This window comes from Leucopleurus acutus (genome assembly GCF_964270905.1).
Source record: "Leucopleurus acutus genome assembly, chromosome: 2".
In the NCBI taxonomy this organism is placed as follows: domain Eukaryota; kingdom Metazoa; phylum Chordata; class Mammalia; order Artiodactyla; family Delphinidae; genus Leucopleurus; species Leucopleurus acutus.
Window position 1 is genome coordinate 117405757 of NC_139143.1, and position 26778 is coordinate 117432534.

Genomic DNA, 26778 nt, shown 5'->3' on the forward strand with positions numbered 1-26778 from the left:
TATAGAGAACTTTTGTGTCAGATAATATACAGCCAGGTATGAATATGAAAAAGGATCTTTATCACCTTTTGTGATAAAACAATGAATAAATAAAATTATTTAATTTAATACTGATTCACAATTTTTCAGACACCTCTTCATGTTTATATGTAGTCAAACTATCCCTTCTAAAACTCTTAAAATTATTTGTATGAGTTCATGATCACACATGATAAATTTAAAAATTGAGAAACATCCTTTACTTTTGTCATTGATGTTTTTTAAAACCCTGTTCTAGGTCTGCTAGAATTTCTTTTCCTGCTTAAGACACAAATGGTGATACTCAAAATCAGACTGACAATTATCACAGTGCCAACCACTAACACCACCAAAGTAGAAATGCTGAGTCCGGACTTAGGGTCCTCTGGTGGAGGAACAAACAAAGCTACTTGTGCAATGTTAGATACCCTTGATGTCAGATTGCTTTTATCCACACTTTGAATGGCAATGAATATGTGGGTTGCATTTTCTTCTGAGATATTTCCTGGTTTGAATGTAAAGTTTTCCTTGGAGTTGACCTCATTTGGTAACAGATCAGTAGTGTTTACTTGCAGCGCATCATCAAAATTATCCCTTAGATCCAGGATACTTCTGCTTATTCTTATGATATACTTTTGAACTAAGAAAAAAAATGTTACATATAGTTTAGAAACTAGAGCATACCATATTAAATTTCTTTTTATTCATTCTCCTCAAAGATGTCATTTAGTCATGCCAAGCTTATACTCATATCCAAAGCCTTATTTATTTTTCCATAAAAACTGAATTCTGATTTTTAAACTCTGCCAAATGCTACCTTCTTTATGAAAAGTGATAGCAGGTTAAAATGTGTCACATTTGATGATTCAAAACACGAGATTATAAAATTAATACTTTGCTGAGCAATTAATTGTAAATTGTTTTCCTCTCACACAACCTTACACCCTTTTGCAACTTTTGCAAAAGGCAACTTTTTTGCAAAGTTTTTTTTGCAAAAAGCAACTTTCACTTTTGCAACAAGCAACTTTCACTTAATCAACACTGCATGACACTTCGTCCTTACCTCTTCCAACATCAAAATCATCTCCTGGTGCTGTCCATGTTAGACTGATCTCATCCTCATCTGATGTGGCCTTAAGGTCTGTGATTTGACTTGGTGGGAAGACGTCAGTCAAGTAGGGAGGACTTGGAACGTTTGAAACCACAAATGCACCTCCAGATGCTGTTCTGGTGAAACTCTCCAAGTTTGTCTGAGTGTTCTCATCAATTTCAGGTCTTGGTGGATTCCCTTTAATGTTCCCTGCATTAAAAAGTCCTGGTATTTAATGGGCAAATCTGCACTAATATTTTCAGAACTCAACAAATTGTATTTCCTATCCCACATCTTTCCCTTTTTTTTCCCATATACACAGTTACATTTTACTAATTTTGGTGACAAAGTCATAAGCATGCAATTGGTGGAAGAATTCTTTCATTAGTATCCTGACCAGAATATTGTAGGGTAGAACTGGATAAATAAATGGCTTTGGCATTAAGGCTGCCCTGAATGGGAATATTGTTATATAATTCAACATATGCCTTAAAAAAAAAGGAAATGCTTTATTTCTCAAATTATCTTCAAGATGGGAATAAACCTGGGGAAATTACTACTGGTTCCCTCCCAACCACTTGTGCCAGGTTCCTTACTTCCTCCCCATTGCAAGTGTTAGGGAATAATACTTCGGGTTATATTCCAATTGCCAACAGAAAGCCCCTAAAAGTCACAAGTGACAAAACAAAGGAAAGCTAACAAAAATGCATTTTTAATCCTTATCGTCACCTTCCTCTACACATTTTTCCTTTTGACTCAGTAAAAACTTTCCAAATAAATGTTTACTCACATATCTTTTAACAGCATATGTAATCGGAAGGATAAATTCTACCACTGGTTTGTACTTAGGTACATAACCCATTAGCCTGTTTGCTTCATCCTGAACTGAAAATGTGGCATATTATTGTTGATATAGGTAAGATGCTCCAAACTAATATAATAATGGGTGACATTTATCAAGATGCCAGACACTGTACCAAACCTTACGTTAATTTGGAGGCACACTGTAGTATGACTGAGAACTTCATTCCAGAAATGGGAAAAGCTATACTCTGAAGTTGTAAACTATTTGCAGCCTTAACCATATCAACTCACAATTATTCAAGCCGTCACTGGGTTTCAGTGACGGCTTGAATAATATTATGAGGTACTCACCATCCACTACCCAGCCTGGTATATATGCAGCTCTATTCAGTGGATGCCATAAGTTTCGCATGACAGCATTTTCTCCTCCATGAGCCCGTACTTTCAAGCTATATCTGCCATTTTCTTTATAAGTTGTAAAATATCTGGAGTAGACTCCATCATTCTTAAAAGAATCAGCACCTTATTATAGAAGTGAAAGAATAAATTACTACTGTAAAGAAAAAGAAATTTATGCATTTTCTAAACCAAGCATATGGCCTTTATAAGCATATTGCCTTGATTGGGCTCCCTATTCTGTGATTGACCCCTTGGGGAATATTTCCATTTTGCTCTGCCAACTAGTATCATGTTGAATTGATATCCTTGTGTTACTTTGTGTGTGTGTGTGTGTGTGTGTGTGTGTGTGTGTGTGTGTATACACACAAGGATCCCCACTAAAGAAAAATTGTCTTTGCATAAGATTTAATTATCACTCCAGTCACATACAAATTACCTATTTTGACTTATCTTCAAACACTCCTTTTTATTTTTATTTTATTTTTATGTCAAGATTTCCTTCGCTAATTTATTAATTTTAAAAGTTTTTTTTACATCTTTATTGGAGTATAATTGCTTTACAATGTTGTGTTAGTTTCCGCTATATAAAAAAGTGAATCAGCTATATGAATACGTATATCCCGATATCCCTTCCCTCTTGTGCGTCCCTCCCACCCTCCCTATCCCACCCCTCTAGGTGGTCACAAAGCACCAACTTGATCTCCCTGTGCTATGCGACTGCTTCCCACTAGCTATCTATTTTACATTTGGTAGTGTATATATGTCCATGCTACTCTCTCACTTCATCCCAGCTTACACTTCCCCCTGCCTGTGCCCTCAAGTCCATTCTCTACATCTGCATCTTTATTCCTGTCCTAACCCCTAGGTTTTTCAGAACCATTATTTTCCCTTTAGATTCCATATATATGTTAGCATACGGTATTTGTTTTTCTCTTTCTGACCTACTTCACTCTGTATGACAGAGTCTAGGTCCATCCACCTCACTACAAATAACTCAATTTCGTTTCTTTTTATGGCTGAGTAATATTCCATTGTATATATGTGCCACATCTTCTTTATCCATTCATCTGTCGATGGACACTTAGGTTGCTTCCATGTCCTGGCTATTGTAAATAGTGCTGCAAAGAATGTTGGGGTGCATGTGTCCTTTTGAATTATGGTTTTCTCAGGGTATATGCCCAGTAGTGGAATTGCTGGGTCATGTGGTGGTTCTATTTTTAGTTTTTTAAGGAACCCCCATACTGTTCTCCATAGTGGCTGTATCAATTTACATTCCCACCAACAGTGCAAGAGGGTTCTCTTTTCTCCACACTCTCTCCAGCATTTATTGTTTGTAGTTTTTTTTTTTTTTTTTTTTTTTTGTGGTATGCGGGCCTCTCACTGCTGTGGCCTCTCCCGTTGCGGAGCACAGGCTCCGGACACGCAGGCCCAGCGGCCATGGCCCACGAGCCCACCCGCCCCACGGCACGTGGGATCCTCCCAGACCGGGGCACGAACCTGCGGCTCCCGCATCAGCAGGCGGACTCTCAACCACTGCGCCACCTGGGAAGCCCTGTTTGTAGATTTTTTGATGGCCATTCTGACCAGTGTGAGGTGATACCTCATTGTGGTTTTGATTTGCATTTCTCTAACGATTAGTGATGTTGAGTATCCTTTCATGTGTTTGTTGGCAATCTGTATATCTTCTTTGGAGAAATGTCTATTTAGGTCTTCCACCCATTTTTGGATTGGGTTGTTTGGTTTTTTTGATATTGAGCTGCATGAGCTGCTTGTATAATTTTGGAGATTAATCCTTTGTCAGTTGCTTCGTTTGCAAATATTTTCTCCCATTCTGAGGGTTATCTTTTCATCTTGTTTATGGTTTCCTTTGCTGTGCAAAAGCTTTTAAGTTTCAGTAGATCTCATTTGTTTAGTTTTGTTTTTATTTCCATTACTCTAGGAGGTGGGTCAAAAAGGATCTTGTTGTGACTTATGTCATAGAATGTTCTGCCTATGTTTTCCTCTAAGAGTTTTATAGTGTCTGGCCTTACACTTAGGTCTTTAATACATTTTGAGTTTATTTTTGTATATGGTGTTAGGAAGTATTCTAATTTCATTCTTTATCATGGAGCTGTCCAGTTTTCCCAGCACCACTTATTGAAGAGGCTGTCCTTTCTCCATTGTATATTCTTGCCTCCTTTGTCAACGATAAGGTGACCATATGTGCGTGGGTTTATCTCTAGGCTCTCCTTTTTATTTTTAATCCTTACCTCTTACACTATGATCCATTAACTTTCTGGTCTAACAGTGGAAAATCCATCTATTATTAGAACAAACATTTGGGGGAGCTCAGGAATACTGTATCATAAGGATATTTCTTCATATCACCGGTACTAGAGTTATTTGTTAAATTGCAAACACATTTCTCAGGGAGGTTGTGACTCTAGGAGAGAGGTTCTTAAAATGAGGTCCTTGGACCAACAGCATCTGCATTTCTCTGGATCATATTAGGAATGCAAATTTCTTAATTTGCACTCCTAGGGAAGGCTCCAACATTCGTATTCTGTTTTAACAAGCCCTTCAGGTGATTCCCTTTCATGCTGAAGTTTGAGAACCCCTGCTCTAAGTCATTGTTAATCACCAATACCTTCTTAGGTAAAGGTGTCCCAAATTAGTTAAGTAGTCATTGGGTTTTATCTGAGAAATGAAACAAGATACACGAGTTTTAATGTAGCATGGAAGGGGTTGGGGAAAAGGAAAGAGTCACTGGACAGTTTAGGAAAATATTATCATATTAGATGAAGACACTGAGGTGAACCAGGGAACAATTTTGCCTTCTAGATTTTTCACAGGGCCAACTCTAGTTGATGGTAGGATTATAAATTGACTGATTTAATTACACTGAAAATAAGTTGATAGAAAATTCTGACAATTTAGAAGTTTACTGATGTGGTAATTTCTTTACTAAATGATCTGTCAAAAGAAGTTTCAGTTCCCAGAATAATTCAGAGTCTGGGAAAAAGGTCTTTAAGTACCACTCACCCACATAGACCAAGGAGATAGAGCATGACCAACACTCTATTTTGTTTTCTCCCAGTCAGATCTGGTATCTGATGATGCTCCAGTGATGTTCCCTCCTCTGTTATGGCAGATCTACCTTCCCTTGTGCCTCAGTTCCTGAGAGTATATGTGAACTTTTATCTAGCTGTTGCGAATTACTCTTGCCTGTCACCCTCTCCCTGCCAAGGGCCCAAATTCTACTTAATTTCATACTACTGCTTGAGTTTCACTGTCTCTCACCAGCCTTTCTTGATTGTATGCCCCTTAGAAACACTTATTAAGAATTCTTGATTCAGTCCTCAATCTCTCCAATGAGACTTTCCTATCTGTTGGTAAACATTGGTTGTCTAGATGACAAACAATGACAGTAAATAAAATTCATTGAGTGTTTACCATGTGTAAGACACTTGCAAATCACTCTGTAGATGTTACCTGGATAGAATTTCATGCTGGTCCAGCTGTTCATCCAAAATCTGCATCAATTCTTCTGGTGCCTATCCCTCTGCCCCACACTGCCGCAGGGACATAACATATCCTGAGTTATGAAAATATAGGCTTGTTCAGAGAAACCTGTGAATTACCTGCACCATTATCCAAAAGTTCCAAAACTTCTGTTTTCCCAGTATTCGATTCAATGAAAGCAGTCACATTGGCTCCAAGAATGGGTATATACCCTTGTAGAATTTCTGCATAAACAATCATTGGGCTGGGGAAGCTGTTTGTATCTTTATTCATTTTAGCATTCACTGTGATTGGAGGCACAGAAGAATTTGCCGCTCGAGAATTTACTGTTATAGTTAATGTCTCCCCTTCTGCATTTGCTTGAAGACTGTAAGTCCAAACACCCACCTAAAAATTCAATGGAAATGGAGTAAGTGTCCAAGAGCAAGTTATTTTCTGTTTCCATTATCTAACTCTAAAATAAATTGTATAAGCGTGTTGCAGAATAAACAGGGTTTTGAGAATTTTGGGGGTTTTGAGGGTAAAATGATGAGAGTTGAGGCAGTTTGGATAGGACATCCTGACTATTGTAATGCCTGATGTCCAAAATTTATGAAATCTCTGTAAAAATAAGCTTTGGAAAGTTTGCCTTGATCTCAAAGTCCACAGATTTTATGATCTGGTAGTACTAAGAAATGGCTCTGTAGCTATCTACACAGCAAGCTGCACAGACTCTTACTACATTGCCTCCTCAAAGTTATTCTTAGCCTACCTAATTTTTTCCCTTCTCTTCCTTCCTCCTAATGTGTAAGTTCTTTCTTTTTCCTATCACCAAAAGTTTCAGGACCATACAGGCATAGAAAGTACATTCTATTTTATCTTAATTTTGAAATGATACAAGTATTGGCACCCATATTTATGATATTAAACAATGTATTTTCACCTGTAGAATAAATTTGCAAGGAAGTCCAAAAGTTAATTGTTTACCTTTGTAGTTCCTGGAATACTGAGATAGGCCATTTTGGAAGGTAAATCCACTATGAAATTTCCCGCTGAGTTTCCAGTGGGATCCAAGAGAGAAATAACGGGAAGCTGTTGGTTCCATGTGATGAGAAAGAATGTGTCCTTTCCCACAGTGCTATCAATTATTACAGTGCCATTCATCCAGTCAGTACTGTTGAGTTTTAATCCCTTACTTTCAAGCTGTTTAAATATATCAAAAAATTAATGACTGGAGAAGAGGGTAATTTTATGCTTTTTTACATATTTTAAAATTTCTGCCCTGAGAACAAACTTAAATATGGCATACCACCTTAGGCTTGTGATCTCTCTGAAAGCTGATTGGGATGTGACTGTTGTCAGTCAGAAAGTGTGGAAATATAGGGACTGAGGACAGCACAGGGTATAATAAAAGCATTAGAGCAGGAGAATGGGGTTTACAGCTGGAGATATGGCCCTGTTATTATTTTCCCAGTTGTCTTGGCAAACACCCACCCTAGGATTTAGCATTAAAGGGTACACCTACCTCTGAGAAGATTAGCTGTGTGTGTGTGTGTGTGTGTGTGTGTGTGTGTGTGTGTGTGTGTTGCCCTCAGTTTACCATTTTCTTGATAACCTAAAATAAAATAATGCTGGTGGCTAGAGTGTTTGAGTAGAGGAGACACAGTAAGTGGTGGAGTTCAAGAGAGAAAATCAGAACTAGCAAATAATGAGACAAACAGGGATATTTTTCTGATGTGAAATCTTGAAATAATTTTTCACACACTATAGAGCATTAACATTGGACAGTAATCATGCCCAACAAGAGTGGAAAGAGGGCAAACTGATGTCTATGAAGTCTGAAATCCTGAGGAGAGAAGAAGTGACGGATAGGACCTTTCTCTAAGAGGGGCTTAAAGGAAAGTTTTTCAAGTCTTTGTGGACAACTCTCAGTCAAGGAGAGCCAACTTTATCCACTGACCAAGAAGGTACTTCCTTCAGATATGTCATTTCAGGAATGATGGGAAATGTCACTTCTACTCCATCACAGTCCTAAACCGCAGATACCTTCACACCAACGCTGATAGAAGGATATGAATTCTACCATTGAAACACAATGGCCATGACAAATATCTTAATCCTATGTTAAATGGACATGTCTTTGAGAGGACAAATATTATTGAGTTAAATTTGAATGTAAATAACTTTTTAAGCCTCCCCATCAGGAAAGTCTAGGAAAGTTATTAGACCTTGCCTACATAGTAGTAGTATGGCAAAATAACTAATTAAAGAGAGGGATGCAAACTTTTCTCTGTATTCCAGCTCCACCATCCAAATCCAAGTTTCCATCCACTCAGATAACATACCTCTACCTTGTCACTATTTTCTCCCAAGATTTACCCATCATGTATGTCAATCCAGATTAACCGTTCAAAAATTTGTTTTCTTTTTGTTATTTCTCTATTTAAGAACCTATAGGCATTTCAAGTGAGGGGAACAAAACTTTACTCCTCCCCCTTTCATACTGTTTAAAAAGTCCATCCCCCAAACTTTGAGCACCTCCTGCATGCAAATGTCTCATTTGCAGCTGATTTCCCAATTTCTGCTCTTATATTTTAAAGTTCTTTTGGTATATTCCACTCTGATATACCATCATCCACACAGAACAAGCATAAAATGATATCCTCAAAATTAGTTCTCTCACATTATTTGTCAATTTTAGACAATTGTGTCATCATTCTCTGTCAACAAGACTGAAACCCTCAGGAATGAGCTTTATTCTCCTTCAGTTTATTTTTTGTACACTGCCAAGCTAGATATCAGACCTGTTCTTAATTTGGGTTCAGGCTGAACTGCAAACCAGATCTCCAAACCAATCTGCAATATTATCCTAACCTTACATCCTATACTTCTGTCCTCCTCATTGTTGGAGAGTAGAGGAAAATAGGTTTAGATGAATATGTCAAGTTTTAAAGTAGGCAATGAGGTGAATTGGAAGATGGTAGATGGATGACTTGGCGTAAAGTGACATGATATAGACTTAGTGGGAATGGATGTGGAGAGAAACAGAATTTTGTAAATTATATTTTGAAGTAAACAGGCTCTGTTAACATTTTTCATGAGGCATGAACAAAGAAGAATCAATTTATTCCAAGTTTTTAAATGTAAGTAACAGAAAACGGTGGTGTTATTGAAACACAGAAGAGAAGCAGAGTTGAGGCAAACAAAGAGAAGAGAGGTGAATAACATAAAAAGACAGTGAAAAAAGTGCTTTAAGAGGTAAGAGAAGCCCTAGACTTGTAGATATGCTCTGATTATTCACTCTCTTTCTCCTGACAAATTTATTTCCAAGATATAATCCTTCCATTTCCAATCCACATTCTTGAGTTCATTTATCTAAATTAAATATATTTCATAGCAGTGAAGGTTGGGTAAATCTTGGAAGCATGAGGGTTTTTTTTGTTTTTTTGGTTTTTTTTTTTTTTGCAGTACGCAGGCCTCTCACTGTTGTGGCCTCTCCCGTTGTGGAGCACAGGCTCCAGGCGCGCAGGCCCAGCGGCCATGGCTCACGGGCCCAGCCGCTCCGCGGCATGTGGGATCTTCCCAGACCCGGGCACGAACCTGCATCCCCTGCATCAGCAGGCGGACTCTAAAACACTGTGCCACCAGGGAAGCCCATGAGGTATTTTTAATGCATTCATATAAAAACGGATGCTATACTATTAGACAAAGTCTATTTTTGGTGGAAAATTTAACAGCATTAGGTTTTGATGTTATCCCTTGACCAAACCCCATGGGAAAAGGAAAAAAAATACACCTGCTATTTCAATACTTCAACACTTAATTTGGTCATATCTAAAGGATAATTTCTATTTCAGATTGATTTTTTTAATTAAAATTTTATTTGAGAAAGATATAGAACTCAAAACTTATAACAACCAAATTATTTGTCTTGGTTATGGCTAAACGCAGACATAAAAACCCAAGGACTGGGAACTCTGACCTGAAGAGATTGCTGGGAGGCATCGGTGTTTCCTGATGCAAGGGCCGCGAAAGCATCAATGAGGCCATTGTTCTGGGCTTCATCTGAAGCATAAAAATGTTTTCCTCCTAAGGTGTAAATACATTAAATCGGTTGCTTTCCAGAAAATAAATATTTTCACATTTTAGTGATTAATTAGATATCGGGTAAACAAAGCCATAGTGTCAGTTTGTATTGTTAAAATAGACCAAAATCAGATAGGTGTAATGCTTAACTCTGAAATGTTAACTTAAAAATGTCATAACTGGGAGGTAAGCTACCTTTAAACCCCACTTATAGAAATCTTCCTGGCTTAAATGCATGAAATAATCAAAGAATATGAAAAATGTTACAATTTCATGTACTAAAGCTCACAGAGTTCACATAACCTTTTAGGAGAATTATTCACTTTAATTATCATTTAAGATACAGTTCTAACAATGTAAGCTTTCAAGTTTTCCAGCCAGAGTGGATCAGAATCAGAATATTAGAAAAGTTAAAGAACTTTCATATTGAGATATTCTGACAATAGTTGGCAATGAGGAGATTAAAAAAAATGGTAAACAATAGAGACAAGTCCAAAAAAGGCACTACTTTGGGGGGAATACTTGGGACAGAAATATTTTACAATGGCCGTAAAAGTACTTTGAAATGATGGGAGTTTGTACAATTAAGCATTAAACAGCAAGTATATGTTTGGTAGCCTTAGAGGTCAATTCAGTGCAATAATTGATATTCATAACGTTATAAATTGTGTTCTCTACTATGTTTAAGAAGACACTGAAAACATGTAGTCCATTTTCATTACATGTCTCTGTATCTAAGATAATAGCTATTGTATATTTAATCAGAAACCTGTTATTATATTTATACAGCCTGAGCTATTCCTTAACCTCCAGTCTAGACTCTGGTCTCATGTATTTCCCACTGTCCCTCAATGTGGCTTGCATTGTCATCCCAACATGATTTTTTTCCCTCTCATCACTTTTTCTTCCAGAGAAAGCAAACAACTTGATAAATGTCCAGCTCCAATGTCACCTTGTCTCTCATGCCTTCTTTCCCTGACTCTGTTCAACCCTGGGAAAATCAATGGCTCCCTCTGTCCACATAGTGCTTGACTCCTATGTATGTCTCCTGTTATGGAAGAATGTTATCTGATTATGCTATCTGATTACTACTTTTGTCTCTCCTGCCAGCATGACTGTGAGCACCTTGAGATCAGGTCTGGTGTTAAACCAGAGTTAATCTGGTCCCAGGCTCCTAGCACAGCACCTGCACAGCAGGAGCTTAAGAGAAGTTGTCGAATTGTCAGCCTCTACATTTATGCATTGTTATCAAAGGACTAGAATGTATGTCATATTTTACCTGTTACATTGCTCATCTCTATGACTGCTTGATCGGCATTTGGTCCCAGAGCAATAAAGTGAATTATGGCCCCACTTTGTTTCACTTCATCAATACAGGTGTTTGCAGAGCTATCCTCCCCATCAGTCAGCAGCACTATTTCAGATCCATCTATTTGGGAGTAATTATTTCCAATTACCTACAAATATAATCAGAGCATTATTACAGGTGTTCCTAGATCAAATGGACATAGAAAATAAAGTGTGCAGAAAAGAGGAGATAGCTTCTTTTTTAAAATCATAGGATCTGCAGTCAACAACTGCTAGGGGAACTTAAACATGACTTTATTTTTCTGTCCACCTGCTGTAGGGAACGTTTGCTCAGATGAAGTTTGTGTGGGAGCAGGGGTGTGGAAAATCCTGCTTGGGTTAAATGACTATGACATCTCAGTCTGGGGAACTCAGGACAAGTAGACACCAAAAATATAATGGCAGAATGTGGCATTAAATATTCTTCTGTTTTCTTTGACCAGCATATCCTCTGACAGGCTTCGGTGTATAAAGTCTGTTGTATATGCAGCTAGATGCATTAAGAGTTTACCTCAACATTTTAAAAAAGTTAATGACTCCAAATTAGGGAACCCTCAGTATGCTTATAAAGAAAAGATACGGAAAGTTCTAAGCAGGTCAAGGTTAGAGATCTTGTTATATAATTTTGATTTTACCTCTCATAGTCACAAGCACAAAACTAAGCATATTGGTGGTGTAAGAGAATACATGACTTATTGAGATTGTGTTCTATTTGTGGCTTGAACCAACTGAGAGTTTTGAATCTAGACACCTGTAAGAAAGGATAAAGAGAATTTATCTCAGGATAGCAACCGTATTTCATCTTTGACAGCTTTGTTGGTAATGGCTTCTTGACACACCATTTTGAGAAATTGAGTCCAGTCCAAGAGGGAAAAAATGACAGGTTATCAGTGGCTTTCATGAACTTGCAGTGGAGGTGTGTGTAGATTTACAAAGGAGGGTTTAGAATGTAGAAATTCTTTTTTTTTTTCACGTTCCAATTTTTTTAATTACTAGATTCAAGACATAAAATTTCCTTAATAAATAGAGTCGGAAAAATAACAGGAAAAATAACTTCAAGATTCTTTTAGCTCTTCTAAGAATGTAGAAATTCTTAATAATGCTGGTGTCAGGGGACAAAGTGACCAGTCTCATTTCAAATTTTGCATGTTTTGAGGCAAAGAATGACTATTATGTACGTTTTATAATATATGTGAAATATGGCGTGATATGCAGGAACCAAACTAAAATATAGGAAATGCGTTGATACATTATAGCATTTATACAGCATCCCCACCACATTCCCCCTACACAGTCGAGAACAAATGAAGATTCAGACATTAAGCATGGTTCTCTGTCCTTCACATCTCCCTTTCTTGTATTAGTTTATTCACTGTACTGGTTCCTGGGGATTCAGCAGGAACTACATGGTTTTTTGCATTCATGGAAAGAATTAAATTTAAAGATATTTATTGAGATTTGGGTGATAAGCTGAGGAAATATAGAGAAGAGTGACAAATACACAACTAATATATTCAGTAAAGAGAAACAATATAATAGTGCTACCATTTACTGAAATTTGCTAAGTGTTAAATGTGTTTTACACATTGTGTAATTTAATCCAACTCCAAACTCCCAACCTGTCCCTAGATTACTACCCTACTACCACTCTTACTCCCTACATTTTATTTTAAATCAGGCAACCAGTCATCTTCCTAAAACATGAATTAATTATCAGTCTCTGACACTTGAAAGCCTTCTGTTGTGTTTAAAATACAAACCTCATATTTTTTGAGGGTTTGAAGGATCTAACCATTGTCTACCTGGCAGTCATATTTCATACCCCTTCATTTGCCAAATTCCAGTGCCAATAGCTTCTATCATTTCTTAGAATAATTTAGTTTTTTTCACCTCTTTCCCAAGGGACTTTGCCCTTTTCTTTCCGCCTGAACCACTGGCTCCTTCTCATCTTTCAAATCTTAGCTTAACCATCACACTTCAGAAAGCGCCTCAATGGCCTCTCTACCTAAAGTAGGCTGTGCTCCTCTTTTCCCTGTTACTTAATCACATTACCTTTGTTTGGTCCCTTCACAACACTATCTCCACAACCTTCAATTATTGTTTTTAAAATAAATTAATTGATTGATTTATCTATGTATTATCTGTTCCCCACTGAATTAACATGCAAGATTTGCTTCTTACATAAATAAATATGTGTTGAATTAATTAAAATATGTTATGTTTACTCCCTGCTCCCTACAATATGTTGAATAAATTAAACATGAACAACCCTACGTGCTAGCTTTCATTACCCTATTGATGAGGTAATTGAAGGCTAGTGAGGTGAAGTGTCAGGCTTAGGGTCAGAAAGCTGATAAGTGATCATTGGAGTTTGAACCCAGACTTCGTGGTAGAAAGCTATGCTAAAAATGCTATTCTATTTATAAAAGAGGGATATTCAATAGAGTTGGGAGTAGCAGGAAAAGCTACATAAAGGAGCAAGGATTTTGAAGAATTGGTACAATTTTAACATGCAAAGATGGAAAAGAAGCACTTTAGGCAGAGGAATTACATGGGCAAATATATGGAGACTGTTAGTACATAGTGGGCTTGGAGAACAATGTGTACAGTAAGTTGGTTGGAGCATAGAGCATTGGGAAGGGAGAACTGAGAAAATACTGGCAAGAGAGGTGAGGGCAGGTTTATCAGAGGCTGAGAAGCTTTTAAATAACATCAGACTGAGAAATTCAGACTTAATTTTATAGACTGTGAGGGGACAGGATTTCTAAGCAGGAAAATGACACAAATGATATTAATTGTGAGTTCAAGATGACCATTTGTATAAAAATAAGGTTCATAATAATAATTATTGTGAATTATATGTTCACTATGTAATATAATAAATATTGTTCTAAGTATGAACATGTATCATTTTGCTCATAATAATCCTATGAGATAGGCATTCTTATTTTCTGTATTTTATAGATAAGGCATTGAGAATCCAAAGAGACTGAAAACTTTGCCTAGATCACATGGCTTGTAAGTAGCAGAGCCAGTACTCTGATGTCAAAACTCATGTTCTGACCAGTATTCCTTACCCTAAGTATGACTAACAGTTCCTGCTACATCTGGAACTTTGACAGATAAACATTAGTTTCCCTAACTGAACGTCACAGAAACTAAAATGAAGATTGGCCTGAAGTGGAATCATACCATCTGACTTTCTTCTTTGCCTTAAAATTTGATGACTCTTGCTGCTCAAGAACTCTTATTTATTTAATTAACATTAATTGAGCATTGACTACTGCATGGTAATAAGACAAAGTCTCTGACCTCATTGGGCTTATACTCCAGTGGAATTTTAATGGTCATTTATTTACCCATTACTTTACTCATTGATTTACTGATCCATTAAAATATGGACAAGTGATTTTTTCTATGTGATTAGTTCTATGCTTCTTAGAATTAGTTATGTTAAAATTAGGGAGCAAGTATGTGAAGCAGCACTTAACATAAAAATGTCCTAATAATAAACAAACTATATTTGAAGTACAATTTTCACCTGAAATCCTGATTTAATTCCGCTGCAGATGGAAGTTCCTCCACCAGCAGCTGTAGGTAAACTCTCCAAGAGCTGTCTTCTTTCATTGCTGCTTATTATTTGGATTAGATTACTTTTGATGTAGGCAGTATTGTCAAAGTGCACCATCCCCACCCAGGATCCATTTTCAACGGTCTGAAGCAGGAAATGTTTTGCTGCTTGATTCATTCGATTTAGGCGATTAGAACCCTGAATAAAAAAGGTTAGGAAAAACAACCAAGTAATTTTTGACTGGAAAATAATAGCAGATCACATAAAATGAGTGAATAGAATTTGTTTTTAAAGATTTTATGTCAATAGTAGTTGATGTTATAAAAGAAAACATTTTTTCAATTGATAAAATTAAAAAATACAGTTTTATTATGTAATACATATATATAGTATAGTAAGGAACCCAGGCTTTTAACCAGAGCTGATTCTTGGCTTCTAAGAACCTAAATTAGAGGTGTAGAGTAGGGTGGGCGTTGGGCTGGAACTGGGGGGGTGATGACATCTTAGAGACTGCTTAATTACTCCTGGGATCCTCTGTTCCAGTTGTATCAAGATGAAACTCCTCCCCAGGTCCCACAGTTTCAAACCAGACTATCATGGACTCCAGCTAGAAACAAATCTCTCCATCCACTGGCCACCAGACTACCCAAAAGATGAAACTTACTCTAAATTCTGAGAGACCCCATTCCTACCCCACCCATTTCCTCTTCTGCTCCTAACCTCTCCCCACCACATTTCCACTAGGCATTAACTGGAATTGGTTCTTTGGTAACCCGTTAGGACTCATATCCTTATTTCCTAGGTGAATACCCAGGATATATACCTTTCCATGCGTTTGTCTTTTTTCAGTCCCTCAATACCAATTGACCTGTGGTACTTCTTCCTAACACATGCCCAAATTTCCCTCTGAACTCCACGGAACCAAATCATGGTGAAGAACTTTTTCTACATCCCCATCTTAGCAGGTTTTCTCTACCACTTTGCTTTATCTTTAAACGTGGCTCTGCCTGCACCCTGTCTAGGGGAGGCTGCTCATCTTCTTCCAATTAAGAACCTCATCTCTCCCCAGCGACACTTCCTAGAACACTTCTGTGTGCTGGTATCTACCACTCTGATGCTCTTTCGGAAACCCTGTGCTATTGTGGATTATTTCACCCAGCTGTATCATCCTCTGCCCTTTCCACTACCACCCAACCCCCATTTGTTGAATACATTATTCCTGATCTTCAGCATGCTCTGTTCTGCCTCAAATGTGCCATCCTTCTGGGTACCTTATCACATTACATCTGCTCATTTGTAGTCCATTCATTTCAACAATTATTTATTGAGTGCCTACATGTGATAAACCCTATTCTAGACAAAAGGGATACAAAGATGAATAAGACTGCTTCAAGTCCTAGGGAGCCTGGTTCCTAGAGAACATGATTTCAAGCCCTAGAGCAGTTCACAGTATAGTAGGAGAGAAATGTGTAATTTCAATATAATATATAGTAAAAGAGGTTTGTACAGGTAATTGTGGAAGATCTGCTGAAGGACCCTTAGCCCAGCCTGGAAGACTGGCCCATGTCCTGGACAAAGTGGGTACCTACATCAAATTTTGAAGGGTAAGGTAAGTATGAGTTAACTCATGATGCGGAAGAGAGAGAATTTTGTCTCTTCAACTATGAACTGTTCAAGGATATGGATCTCTATTCCTAAAGCCTAGTACCATTCACTTAATGAGGGTAGAAGGAATGAATGGCTGAATCTGGTCCTATCTTCTTTATGGTGATGCTTTTTGTCTGTGTCTTTGAGCATAAGGAGGTCATTCATATAGGTGATGCAAATAAAATAAAGCCATGTTAAGAATTCTCCTGGTTGATCTTTCACTCTCTCCTCATTCCTGTCAAGTATTTACAGTAGATAGAGGGATCAAGGTTAGGAAACTTTTACATATTTCAGTCTCTAGTTCTGATCTTCTAACGAAAGCTTTACTAAAGGACCTAAAAGTCCTCCTCCATAAACTCTCCATTTTCTGGAAAAAAACAGTTTCTTGGATTAGGTCCTTCTAACTCTATTGCCATCCTTCTCTTTCATTATAATGTTCATTGCCCCTCTTGAGGTCAAGATCACAGGAAGTGATGGTACTTATGCCACCATGCAGTTTAGAAGAATCCAGGTGCAGGTAGCAGTCAGAGTGTCCTTAAGCATTCAGTCACTGCCCTGTCCCTACATCCAGGAAAAATGGGTGCATGAACTTACAGCCATGCTTCCAGACTTATCAAGGACTAAGCACACAATTCTTTCACTGATCTTTAGCAATGAGAAGACAGGCGGAGGGGGTGGTGCCACCATAACCACTGTGTTTCTAAAATCCTCAGAACTGCTGATCACCTCCCATGTGCTTCTGAAATCGCACATTTTGTTTTGTAGGCTTGGAGCTTCAAGGTTATGGGTTTTGTAATTACAGAATTCAGCGACCTAAAAGGTTAACAAAATGAAAAGAAATTTTATATATGATGAATTTATTTTTTTATATGATGCATTTAAAAACTCAACTACAAATCTGAAAAGTATTAAAAACCTCTTCTCTAAAAATGTTGTTTATTGAATGAAATATAATTCAGGGAGGAAACATATAATAGTAAGGCAGATTTTCAATAATAATAATAATAATAGGTGACACTAGATGAGTGCTTACTATGTGCCAGCCAATGTTCGAAGAGCTCTATAATAATACATCTAATCCCTGAACAGATATTTTATAAACATGATAACAAGTCCTCTGATTATAAATATACAGTCTGAAGTAATGATTGGTATACTTACAGAATCAATACCTTGCATAAACATTATGGATGTCTTTTCAGTTTGATATTTATTAGGGAAGAACTGACAATCTTTTTCATACAGTTTTGTCTTGGAATCAATTTTGCATCTCTTAGTTACACAGCTGTTTCCTTGACACTTATACACTCTGTTTATACCAGTAATGCCTGTGGAACACCTGAAAATGTGTGACAGTTAGTCTTTGAGGCAACCTAATCATTAAAATTTTTATAAAACCTTAAGTGGTTTTCTTATCAAGGTTTTCAATAATGATCTTTATCAAGGTTTTTATTCTTATTTGAATACCACATACATCCTATTTTGACAGCAAAGTTTCAGGGTTCCTACCAGAGCACTTATCTGTTTTTCAAGAAATTTTTGAGGGAAATTTTAAGTAGGATCTCCAGTCTATGCAAAGGGTGAGTTCTCTTCTGGAATTAAATCTCCTGCTCTCCTGCTTATACTAGTGGCTGTAGGCTCCCCTTTTCCAAACATCTCTCCTAGTACCCTTGTGATGGTAAATGCACTGCAGGCATCTGGAAAAGGCATCTTATGAAATCATTTACTCTTGGTACCACTTTAGCCTAAGGCTGTTTGTGTATTTCTTATTCAAAGAAATTATCCTCAAGAGAATGAAATGTCGCATAGCTACAAGTATTTTGATTATTCAAGGAATATTTTTATCCAAAGTGAAATGTGGCTAGAAGGAAAGACTGGGATACTGCCAAGGACAGTAAAGAATAGTAGAGGGATTTTAGACATATGTTTTATTGCATGGAATTTGCCATAAGTGGTAGTGATTGTAACAAATATGCTGGAATGTGAAATGTAGCTGATCTTTTCAGTATATTCCAGTTCAAATTTAAAAAGCAAAGACTAGATTTTATTTAGTAATTCAGGGAGTCTTCTAAATATGTCTGTGCCTCTATTGCCCCAAAACTCAGCAAACATAATGGTGTTATCTATGTTAACAACCATGATGAATAGTATGCACAGACTTAGAAATTTAGGGGAATATGATATAAACAAATGTAATCACATAATAGTCTTTAAAATACTCATCCTAAAACTTGGTACTATGGTGCTGAGGAAGGACCTACTCTGAAATCTGTACATTTTTTATAAGTCCCCTCCCCCAGCAGGGCATCTAAGATTGATTAAGCTGATGATGCCCAATTTTACATTGATTACCCCACCCATTCTGCTCTCTTGATCTCAGAATCAAGAGGATTGTCCATTATTAACTGTGATGTTAGATTTGTATTTTAACATGAACGTTATAAATCCCAGGAAATTTCTGTTTGGCTCTTTGAAGCTGGTTGATTTCCTACTCAGCCGCATTTACCACTACTTATTTTTTTCATTCTTTTGTAGAGTAAATAATTTTGACCTCCTAGCACATAGTACAACCCTTTACAGAGAGCACTCACTTCAGCAAAAATGAGTTCTGGCAGCTATGGTAGAGAGGTATAAAAATATGTCAACTTGACTACCAAATGCTCTTGAAGTTATGTGTATTTTAAATGAACAACCAGCTTCAGGACTTCCCTGGTGGCACAGTGGTTAAGACTCTGTGCTCCCAATGCAGGGGCCCTGGGTTCCAACCCTTGTCAGGTAACTAGATCCCATATGCATGCCACAGCTAAGAGTTTGCATGCCACAACTAAGGAGCCAGCAAGATGCAGCTAAGGAGCCCGCCTGCTGCAACTAAGACCCAGCACAATCAAATAAATAAATAAGTTTTTTAAATGAATAAATAAATAAATGGACAATCAGCTTCTTTGAGATACATTTTCTTAAAAAACCAAAAAGCACTGTTTTGTGATATCGTATCTGTTACCTGCATTGGGACAAAAATGAAAGAAAGGCTTTTGAAAGAAATCAGTCAAAGGAAAATGAGAAGTTACTGCCTGCAGTAATTTAAGACAGTTTAAATAGTCATGCCTTGTTGCTTCAATTTTCTTTGTGTTAGCGCTGTAGAAAGGCTCATCATCATTGTACTCATCAAACACTCCCCAGCGGAGATGGGCCCACTCATGAACAAACAGTCTACCTGTGGGAAAATATTTCAAATACATGATTATATTTCAAGTGACATAATCCATCCCTCATATATTTTAAGAAAATTTTTTAAAATCCAGAAATTTTAGGCTTTGAATAACTGCTAACATTTATATTTTTGCTTATAAAAAGAATACTGAATTACATTTCATTTTATTAATTATATAGTTTTTAGCATATTATTTTTTATTCCACATTTGTTAAGTCAACGAAACATTTATTATGTGTATGCCATGGGCAGAACAGATTGAACTTTGAGTTTTGGTTCTTGGGGGGCAAAATGTCTTAGATATTACAGTGGTTTTTGGCTCTACAAAACTCACTCCTACCAACAACATAAACATACATATAACACATCTGTGGTATTAAAATTTCACGAAGGTACAATTAGTTTAAAAATGTCTATATATGCTCCGTAGGAGATTGATAATGAAAGAAAAAGATTGAAAAACACTGCTATAGACAAAATATAATTTGGGCGGGTGTCTAAATAAGGTGATTAATTTATAGTACTTAGCACATATAAGCATTAATGAAATGAAAACATTATTTTCAATTATATATATTCAGCACTATACTAGATTCTAGGAAATATACATATGAGTAAGATATAATCCTTGACTAGGATAAGGTTAGAGAGAGGGAGTCAGAATTAAAATTTTTCTTCCCTAAGAATTTCAGGGTGAATAGAAGAATAAAGAATTTCATCCTTGAAATGCAGGATGAAAAAATAAGTACATTTTTTGTTTTAGCAATATTAGGAAAAACTTCAGCAGAAATAGATATGGAGAAGTAGAAGTTGGAAATATAGTCTGGTCCACTACAATGTGTGTTTCTCCAATTCAGATTACCTCGTGAGATCTGAAAATCAGAGGACACTGTCAGTATTATGAAGAAGTCATGTTTCTTCTTTAAGTCATTGCTACTCAAAATGTGTTCCTTGCACCAGCAGTGTCAGCATCACATGGGAGCTGACAAGAAATGCAGAATCTTGCATCTACTCTAGACCTATTGACTCAGAATCTGCTTATTAACAAGATCCCTAAATTATTCCTCTACACATTAAAGTTTAAAACACTGTTTTTAGGTTCCTAGGCAAATGGGGCCAGATGAGTGAACATGAATTATACACATCCTTCAGTGTGGGAGGAAAAAGCTCTCATATCAGCTACAGTGCTTGGAATTTGGTGAATTTTAAGAAAATTTAAATCTGCCTGAACCTGTGGTTCCTTTTTTTAGAAGAGTCCACTCTCAGACTGGCTTTCTTTTCAGCTTATGACTGGTTGCCTGGCTCCCATGCCCTCCTCAGTTTGCTGAAAGAAGAGAATTCAGGTGATCTGACCACACATACAAAAAGGTAACTATGTGAGGAGATGATATGTTAATTAGCTCAACTGTAGTAATCATTTCACTATGTACATGTATAGCAAATCATCATGGTGTACATCTTAATTATATATAATTTTTATTAAAAAAGCAACACCTCTGACTTAGAATTCCATTCCTATCTCAATCATTGTCTCAGTTCCTACTAGCCCTGTTCTCACTTCCAACAGCATTTCTCTGTGTGTGTGTGTCTATGTGTCTGTGTGTCTCTGTACTTTAAATATCTTCTGTGGAGGCAGCTTGCAGCCACACTGAACTGCTGCTTGGATGGTCCAAAAGATCTTTCCAGGGACCTATTGTTTTTGTTATCATTTTTATTACAAATACATATATTTTGAGGAGTTTCTTCTTCATCTTATTTCCCCCCAAAAGCCTTGTTGTTTTTAAGGCATTGTTTTGCAGAATGTGAGTTTTCCCACAAACACATGTATCACATTATGGCAGAAACACTTGTCTAAGAAGGAAGGGGGGAAACTGTCAGTTATGGGATAAGGGCTGAGGTGAGGGGTATGGGAAAAGAATAAGAACTCCGGTAGGGACATTGGCTTTAGACACTGAAGAAAATCTTCCTCTTCTAAGACAGGTGGAAGTGGAGGAAAATGAAGGTGGACATGAGTTTGGGAGTAGAAAGGAAGAAGGAAGGGACCTCTATTTTCTCAATCAAGGCATCCGTTAACTCATGAGGTGTAAAACACTGGCTAGTGATCTTAAGAAAAGTGGTAGAAGTTTAGAACAGCTGCTATGGGGAATGAGAAAGCGAGAGGAGAGAAGGCAAGTCCAATCATTGTTGAGTAGATTTGAGGACTTCACTGAGCTTGGAGAATGTGTTTTTTTAAAATATACCAATTAGGTTTATAATTTCTTTTCACAGTCTTGGAAACATATTAACAAGAGTCAAAAAAAATGACTGGAAATTCAGTACAGGCAATTGGCAAGTTGAATAAAACATAAGGATAAGAGTGGTGAGGGAGTTGTGCTCTTTATACTTGTAGCTGACATGACTGACTTTGCTGGATATGTCAGGTAGAAAAGAAAGTATATCTAGAAGGGCACAAAGGATTAGAGGTGGCAAGTACAACAAACATGGTCAGACTAAGGTATGGGGGAGAGGTAAGATTGGGATGGGATAGGATGATGGAGCTTTTAGGATTGGGTCCAGGCAATGCTGAGGACCATGACTAGGTGACTGTTTGACAGAGATAAGAGACTTAATGAATGTTCGCTGAAGGGGCAGTGGAAGAGGAAGAAGTGGTTCTGGGTTGTGCAGATTCAGGAAGACTTTCATTGAGTAGTGACGTATGAGTTGGACTCTCCTTTGACAATAATTTTCGTTTTCGTCTGAAAAATATTGTGCTTTAGTTCATTTGAAACAATGATCTTAACTCTTAGATTGAACCAGATGAAATTGCCATTTTCATAGGTAAAAACGATCACTTATAGACAAGTTCATCTGGTTCAAAGAATGGATTGAATAATAGTATCAGCAACTAACAGCCTGTGAGCGTTTTCTCTTGGCCAGGAACTGTCATCTTGGCCCTTTTCAGCTTGCCACGAATCTGCCTTCCATGGAGGTGGCAGGTGATTGATTAATATCCAGCAGTGGAGAACTGAAAAATTAAAACCTAAAAAGTGTTCCTAAAGCAAAACATTTACTATGGCCATCCCATGTTCAAATTTCTGTAGAGGCCATACTGAGTACAATTACAAGGATGATCTAGTTTAATATTCCCAACATTTCTATAAGATAGGAGCTCCTCTACTCACCATTTTTTAGGAAATAAGCACAGAGAGGCTGGGTTGCTTGCCAAGGTCACCCATAGCTGTAGGGGAGTCAGGATTTGACCCTAGGGACTCTGGCTCCAAGGCTTGTATACTGAACATGGATATAAAGCTGCATGTTGGAATCATGGCAAAACATTTGTTTCAACCAAAATTCCTACCTGATGGTCCAAATTCATTTTGTTTTTTTCCAAGTACAAAGTCAGGGGTGAAGTGAATGTATTCTCCTTTTTCTTCACAGCCTGTGAACTGCTTGGTATATGGTTCATCTCTACCTGGGAGGGTAGGTGGTGAGACTAAAACATCAGCCTGAAAATGTTTAAAAAGGTGTTTACAACGTCAGAATAAGAATGATAACATTTGTGTGAAAAACTCTGAAATGATTAATTTAGGTCAAAATTGACAAGCAGCAGAGAAAATATTTTTAAGAGACACTTTTTGAGTCTTACATGTTTGTAACTTTCATGCTTTGGCCTCTTGTACTGAATGATGTTCTTCCAATTCTCTGGAATTAATATTGATACATTTTTGAAAAAAAATCTTTTTTCTGTGGCTTCAAACAGATAAGTAGATGCTGCAGTCACCATGTCCTATTATTATAAGAAAAAAGAGAAGTGAGGATGGCCAAGGTAGAGAAGACTAAACGAACAGGCATTCATCACAGGCAATTCTCACCTTTAGTCATTAATACAAAAAGCAACTGACTGGTGAGTAGGGTTTCTGATTCAAAATTTGAAATCTGTCACCTGTCAATCCAAAACTGTGGCTTAATTCTGCACATTTAACAGCTTTCAGTCTTCTATAATCCTACATCAAAAGTCAAATACTTACGTTTGGCATTACAAGGAATTGTTTAATATGACAAAGGAAGCATCTAGACTTGGTTCCAATACTAGCTTAATACTCTGGCTTAGACCTTGGCTAGTTTATATGACTGCTTTGAATCTCAGTCTCCTTGTCTCATTAATATACTATTACAACCTATCTTTAAGGTTGCCACAAACATGAAATTAGTTATAAACTACATATAGGCAGTCATAAAACTCACTGATATCATTACTATTATAATTCCTAGTAGGGAACAGCCTTACCTGATGCAAGCTGAGGAAAACAGTTCATGGTGATGGCCCATAGAAGAGATTTTCACTATATTCCCACCTCCCAGCAGAGGCAGCTGGGTTGGGAGCACAGCGAGTGGAGTAGTGGAAAAATTCATAGGAGAGGCAGAGCTTTTTGATCATAGGCAGAGCTTCTTGCTCTGCCATCAGGCTGAAAATAATATCACCTTATATTGTTTAGTATCCTGAACCCCAAAATGTTATGATTAATGAGAGAAATTGTTCCTCCAAAGAGCTTATTATCTAGTGGAGTAAATAGATGGATTAAATGTTCATTGGTCATCTATTCTGCATGATCAAATCCACTGAATAACTGAGGAATACCGGGTGCTGGATGACGGTGTCAACCTCTTCATGTTGCTGGCAACACCACAGTCTACAGTATTGTTTATGTCAAAGTAGATCCTCCTCTCAATTCTTCCTGACCTAACATAAGACCACAATAAAATTATTCTTCTTCAGGAATTTCAGGACATTCTTTCCTGTTCTCTGGAAGATGGTCTAGTGTGCTCTTAGTGTATTGAAGAGATCATTAAACTGACGAGGCTCAGGGCAGGGATCAGCCAGAAGCCAGAGTGCAGAGGACTGAGACCCAGATGACCAGCTCTTGTTAGGAAAAGGGCTTCAGAGAGCTCCCAAAGTAGGTTGGAGGTTACTTCTCAATTGATGATAATTATATTTTTCCAAGTGTTCAGGCCAAAACCGCTGAAGTTTTTTTTGTCTCCTACTTTCCCTCCACCCCTCCTCTACTCCACACACCTATCAACAAATTTCTCTATGACACTCTTAGAATTTGTCCAGAATCACACCACAGTAATGATCTCTACCACAATATCCCTGCTTCTATTCAACATTACTTCTCACCCTTGAAGCCTTCTGTGACTTCTATTTTTACCTCCTCCCCTCCCCTACCCCACACAACTAAACCGTCAGCAAATTTGCTTATGATAACCTCACAGACAAAGAACATGTTCAGAATCACACCACATTAATGATCTCTACCACAATATCCCTGTTCCAAGTCACCAGCACTTCTCACTTGCAACAGCTTCCGACCCAGTGTCCCTCTGTACCTCTATGCTGCAACAGAGCTTATACAGGATGAAGGGACAAAGGAAAGCCCTCTACAGTGTTTCCTCAAACTGCCGACAGAGTGACTCCAGAACAAGCACAAGAGAACACACCTCTTCTCTTCTATGGATTCTGATTTCACTCAGAGTAATAGCCCAAATCTTTCTGATGGTCTGGGCCCTGCTACCTCTCCACCTTCAGCTCTCCCCCACCCTTCTTCCTGCTCATTCACAGTTGTTTCCTTGGCCACATCAGACATGCTGTCACCTCCAAGCCACTGCACCTGCTGTTCCCTCCCCTAGGTTTTCAACTGGCTCTTCCAGGCCTCCGCCCCGATGTAACATCAACAGTGAGACCTTCCCTGACTACCCTGCATGAAACAGTAACCCACATTCTCTCCCTACCCCAGTCCCACCAACACTGCCTATCCCCCTTTGCTGATTTATTGTACTGCATAGCAACTTACTACCGTCGGCCTGCTCTATGTTGACATGTTTTTATTACCTATATCATCTGAAAAGGATATATACTGCAGGAGATCAGGAGCTTTAAAAAATTTCACTGCTCTCTCTCCTGGCATGCCATAAGCAAGCATTCAATAAATAACTGTTTAAAGAACAGACAAGTCCAAGTGATTGTCTTCCCAGTTCAGTTCACCCTGATGCTGCTTCTCACCAGAAGGATGGGAGGTAATTTTCCCTTTTCGGTTCGTAACATTTGATAGCAACAGACTTAAAACAAAGATTCTCTTTCTTTGATCCCCTTTTCTTTCCTCCAAAGCAAAGATTCTCTTTCTTTGATCCCCTTTTCTTTCCCTCCTGCAGTGTGAAATGAGATTGTGTTTGTCAAAATAAATGGCACAGGGACTATAAACACTCCCTGTACTCCAGACATTTTCTGAGGCTGAATTTAAGCAGTAAAGATGTACTGCAGTGAAGTTGTGTGCTGAGGACCACCCTGCAAACTGTGTTTGAGAGACATTAATGAGTTGTATGTAGGCCTGGAAATATGCTAAATATTCAGAAAACGTTATAGTATATCTGAAATAAAAGTAAACTTTCATCCAAAAAAAAAGAACAGATAAATCCAGTTGCTAATTTACAGATTAAGAAACTGAGGATCAGGGAGACCCCATGCCTTGTCTTTGGTCTTATGGTGAGACAGGGTAGAATGCTGTCTAGAACCTTCAATTTCCACTGCCCATTGCAGCATTGTTTTTTGCTTCACCATGCTGCTTTTAAACTTCCTAGAATGCTGAGAAGTTTCCATTGCAATTATTAACTACTATATATTTTTTCTCATCAGTTCAAACAGAAGAAATCCCATTTCTTTCTTACCTTTATCTGTTGAATTAGTGTTTCATCTTCTGGCACAGCAGGGTCTATAGCAATGATAATGCCCTCATAGCCATTGTTATCCAGCCGAACAAGGGAAGTATTGGACCCCTGCAGCAGGTATAGGGCCAAGAAGAAGACAAAACTTCTGAATAACCCCATTGTTCCTCTTGAGTTGTTCCCAGCCCCAATGTTGTTCAAGAAGCTTTTCTGTCACCTTTAATCTCTCTCTATATATATATACTCTTAAACATTGTCAACGTTGGCTGATTATGCAACATTGACTGTATAAAGGTCAAAGTTACATATGTGGGAAAATATTTGGCTTCAGTTTACACAATCGTTTTATTGTATATTATTGTAAAAATGATCTGAATCATAGAAGAGTTCAGATATTTTAATAAAATACATTGCACATATTCCTTT

General features: G+C 37.6%; 1 protein-coding gene across 1 annotated transcript; it reads right to left on the reverse strand.

The window, feature by feature from the left end:
- Nucleotides 1-260: 260 nt before the first annotated feature.
- Nucleotides 261-26520, reverse strand: LOC309958306 (calcium-activated chloride channel regulator 4-like; the record flags this gene model as incomplete). The annotated part of the gene is made up of 14 exons (XM_082834064.1): nucleotides 26356-26520; nucleotides 23279-23419; nucleotides 22991-23138; nucleotides 19548-19656; nucleotides 17604-17781; nucleotides 17037-17255; nucleotides 14766-14993; nucleotides 11157-11334; nucleotides 9774-9880; nucleotides 6779-6994; nucleotides 5932-6199; nucleotides 2264-2434; nucleotides 1082-1318; nucleotides 261-658 (listed from the first exon to the last, which is right to left on the reverse strand). Exons 1-14 carry the CDS (start codon nucleotides 26512-26514, stop codon nucleotides 261-263), a joined length of 2757 nt encoding a protein of 918 aa, XP_082690190.1. The 5' UTR covers nucleotides 26515-26520.
- Between the last annotated feature and the right edge of the window lie 258 nt (nucleotides 26521-26778).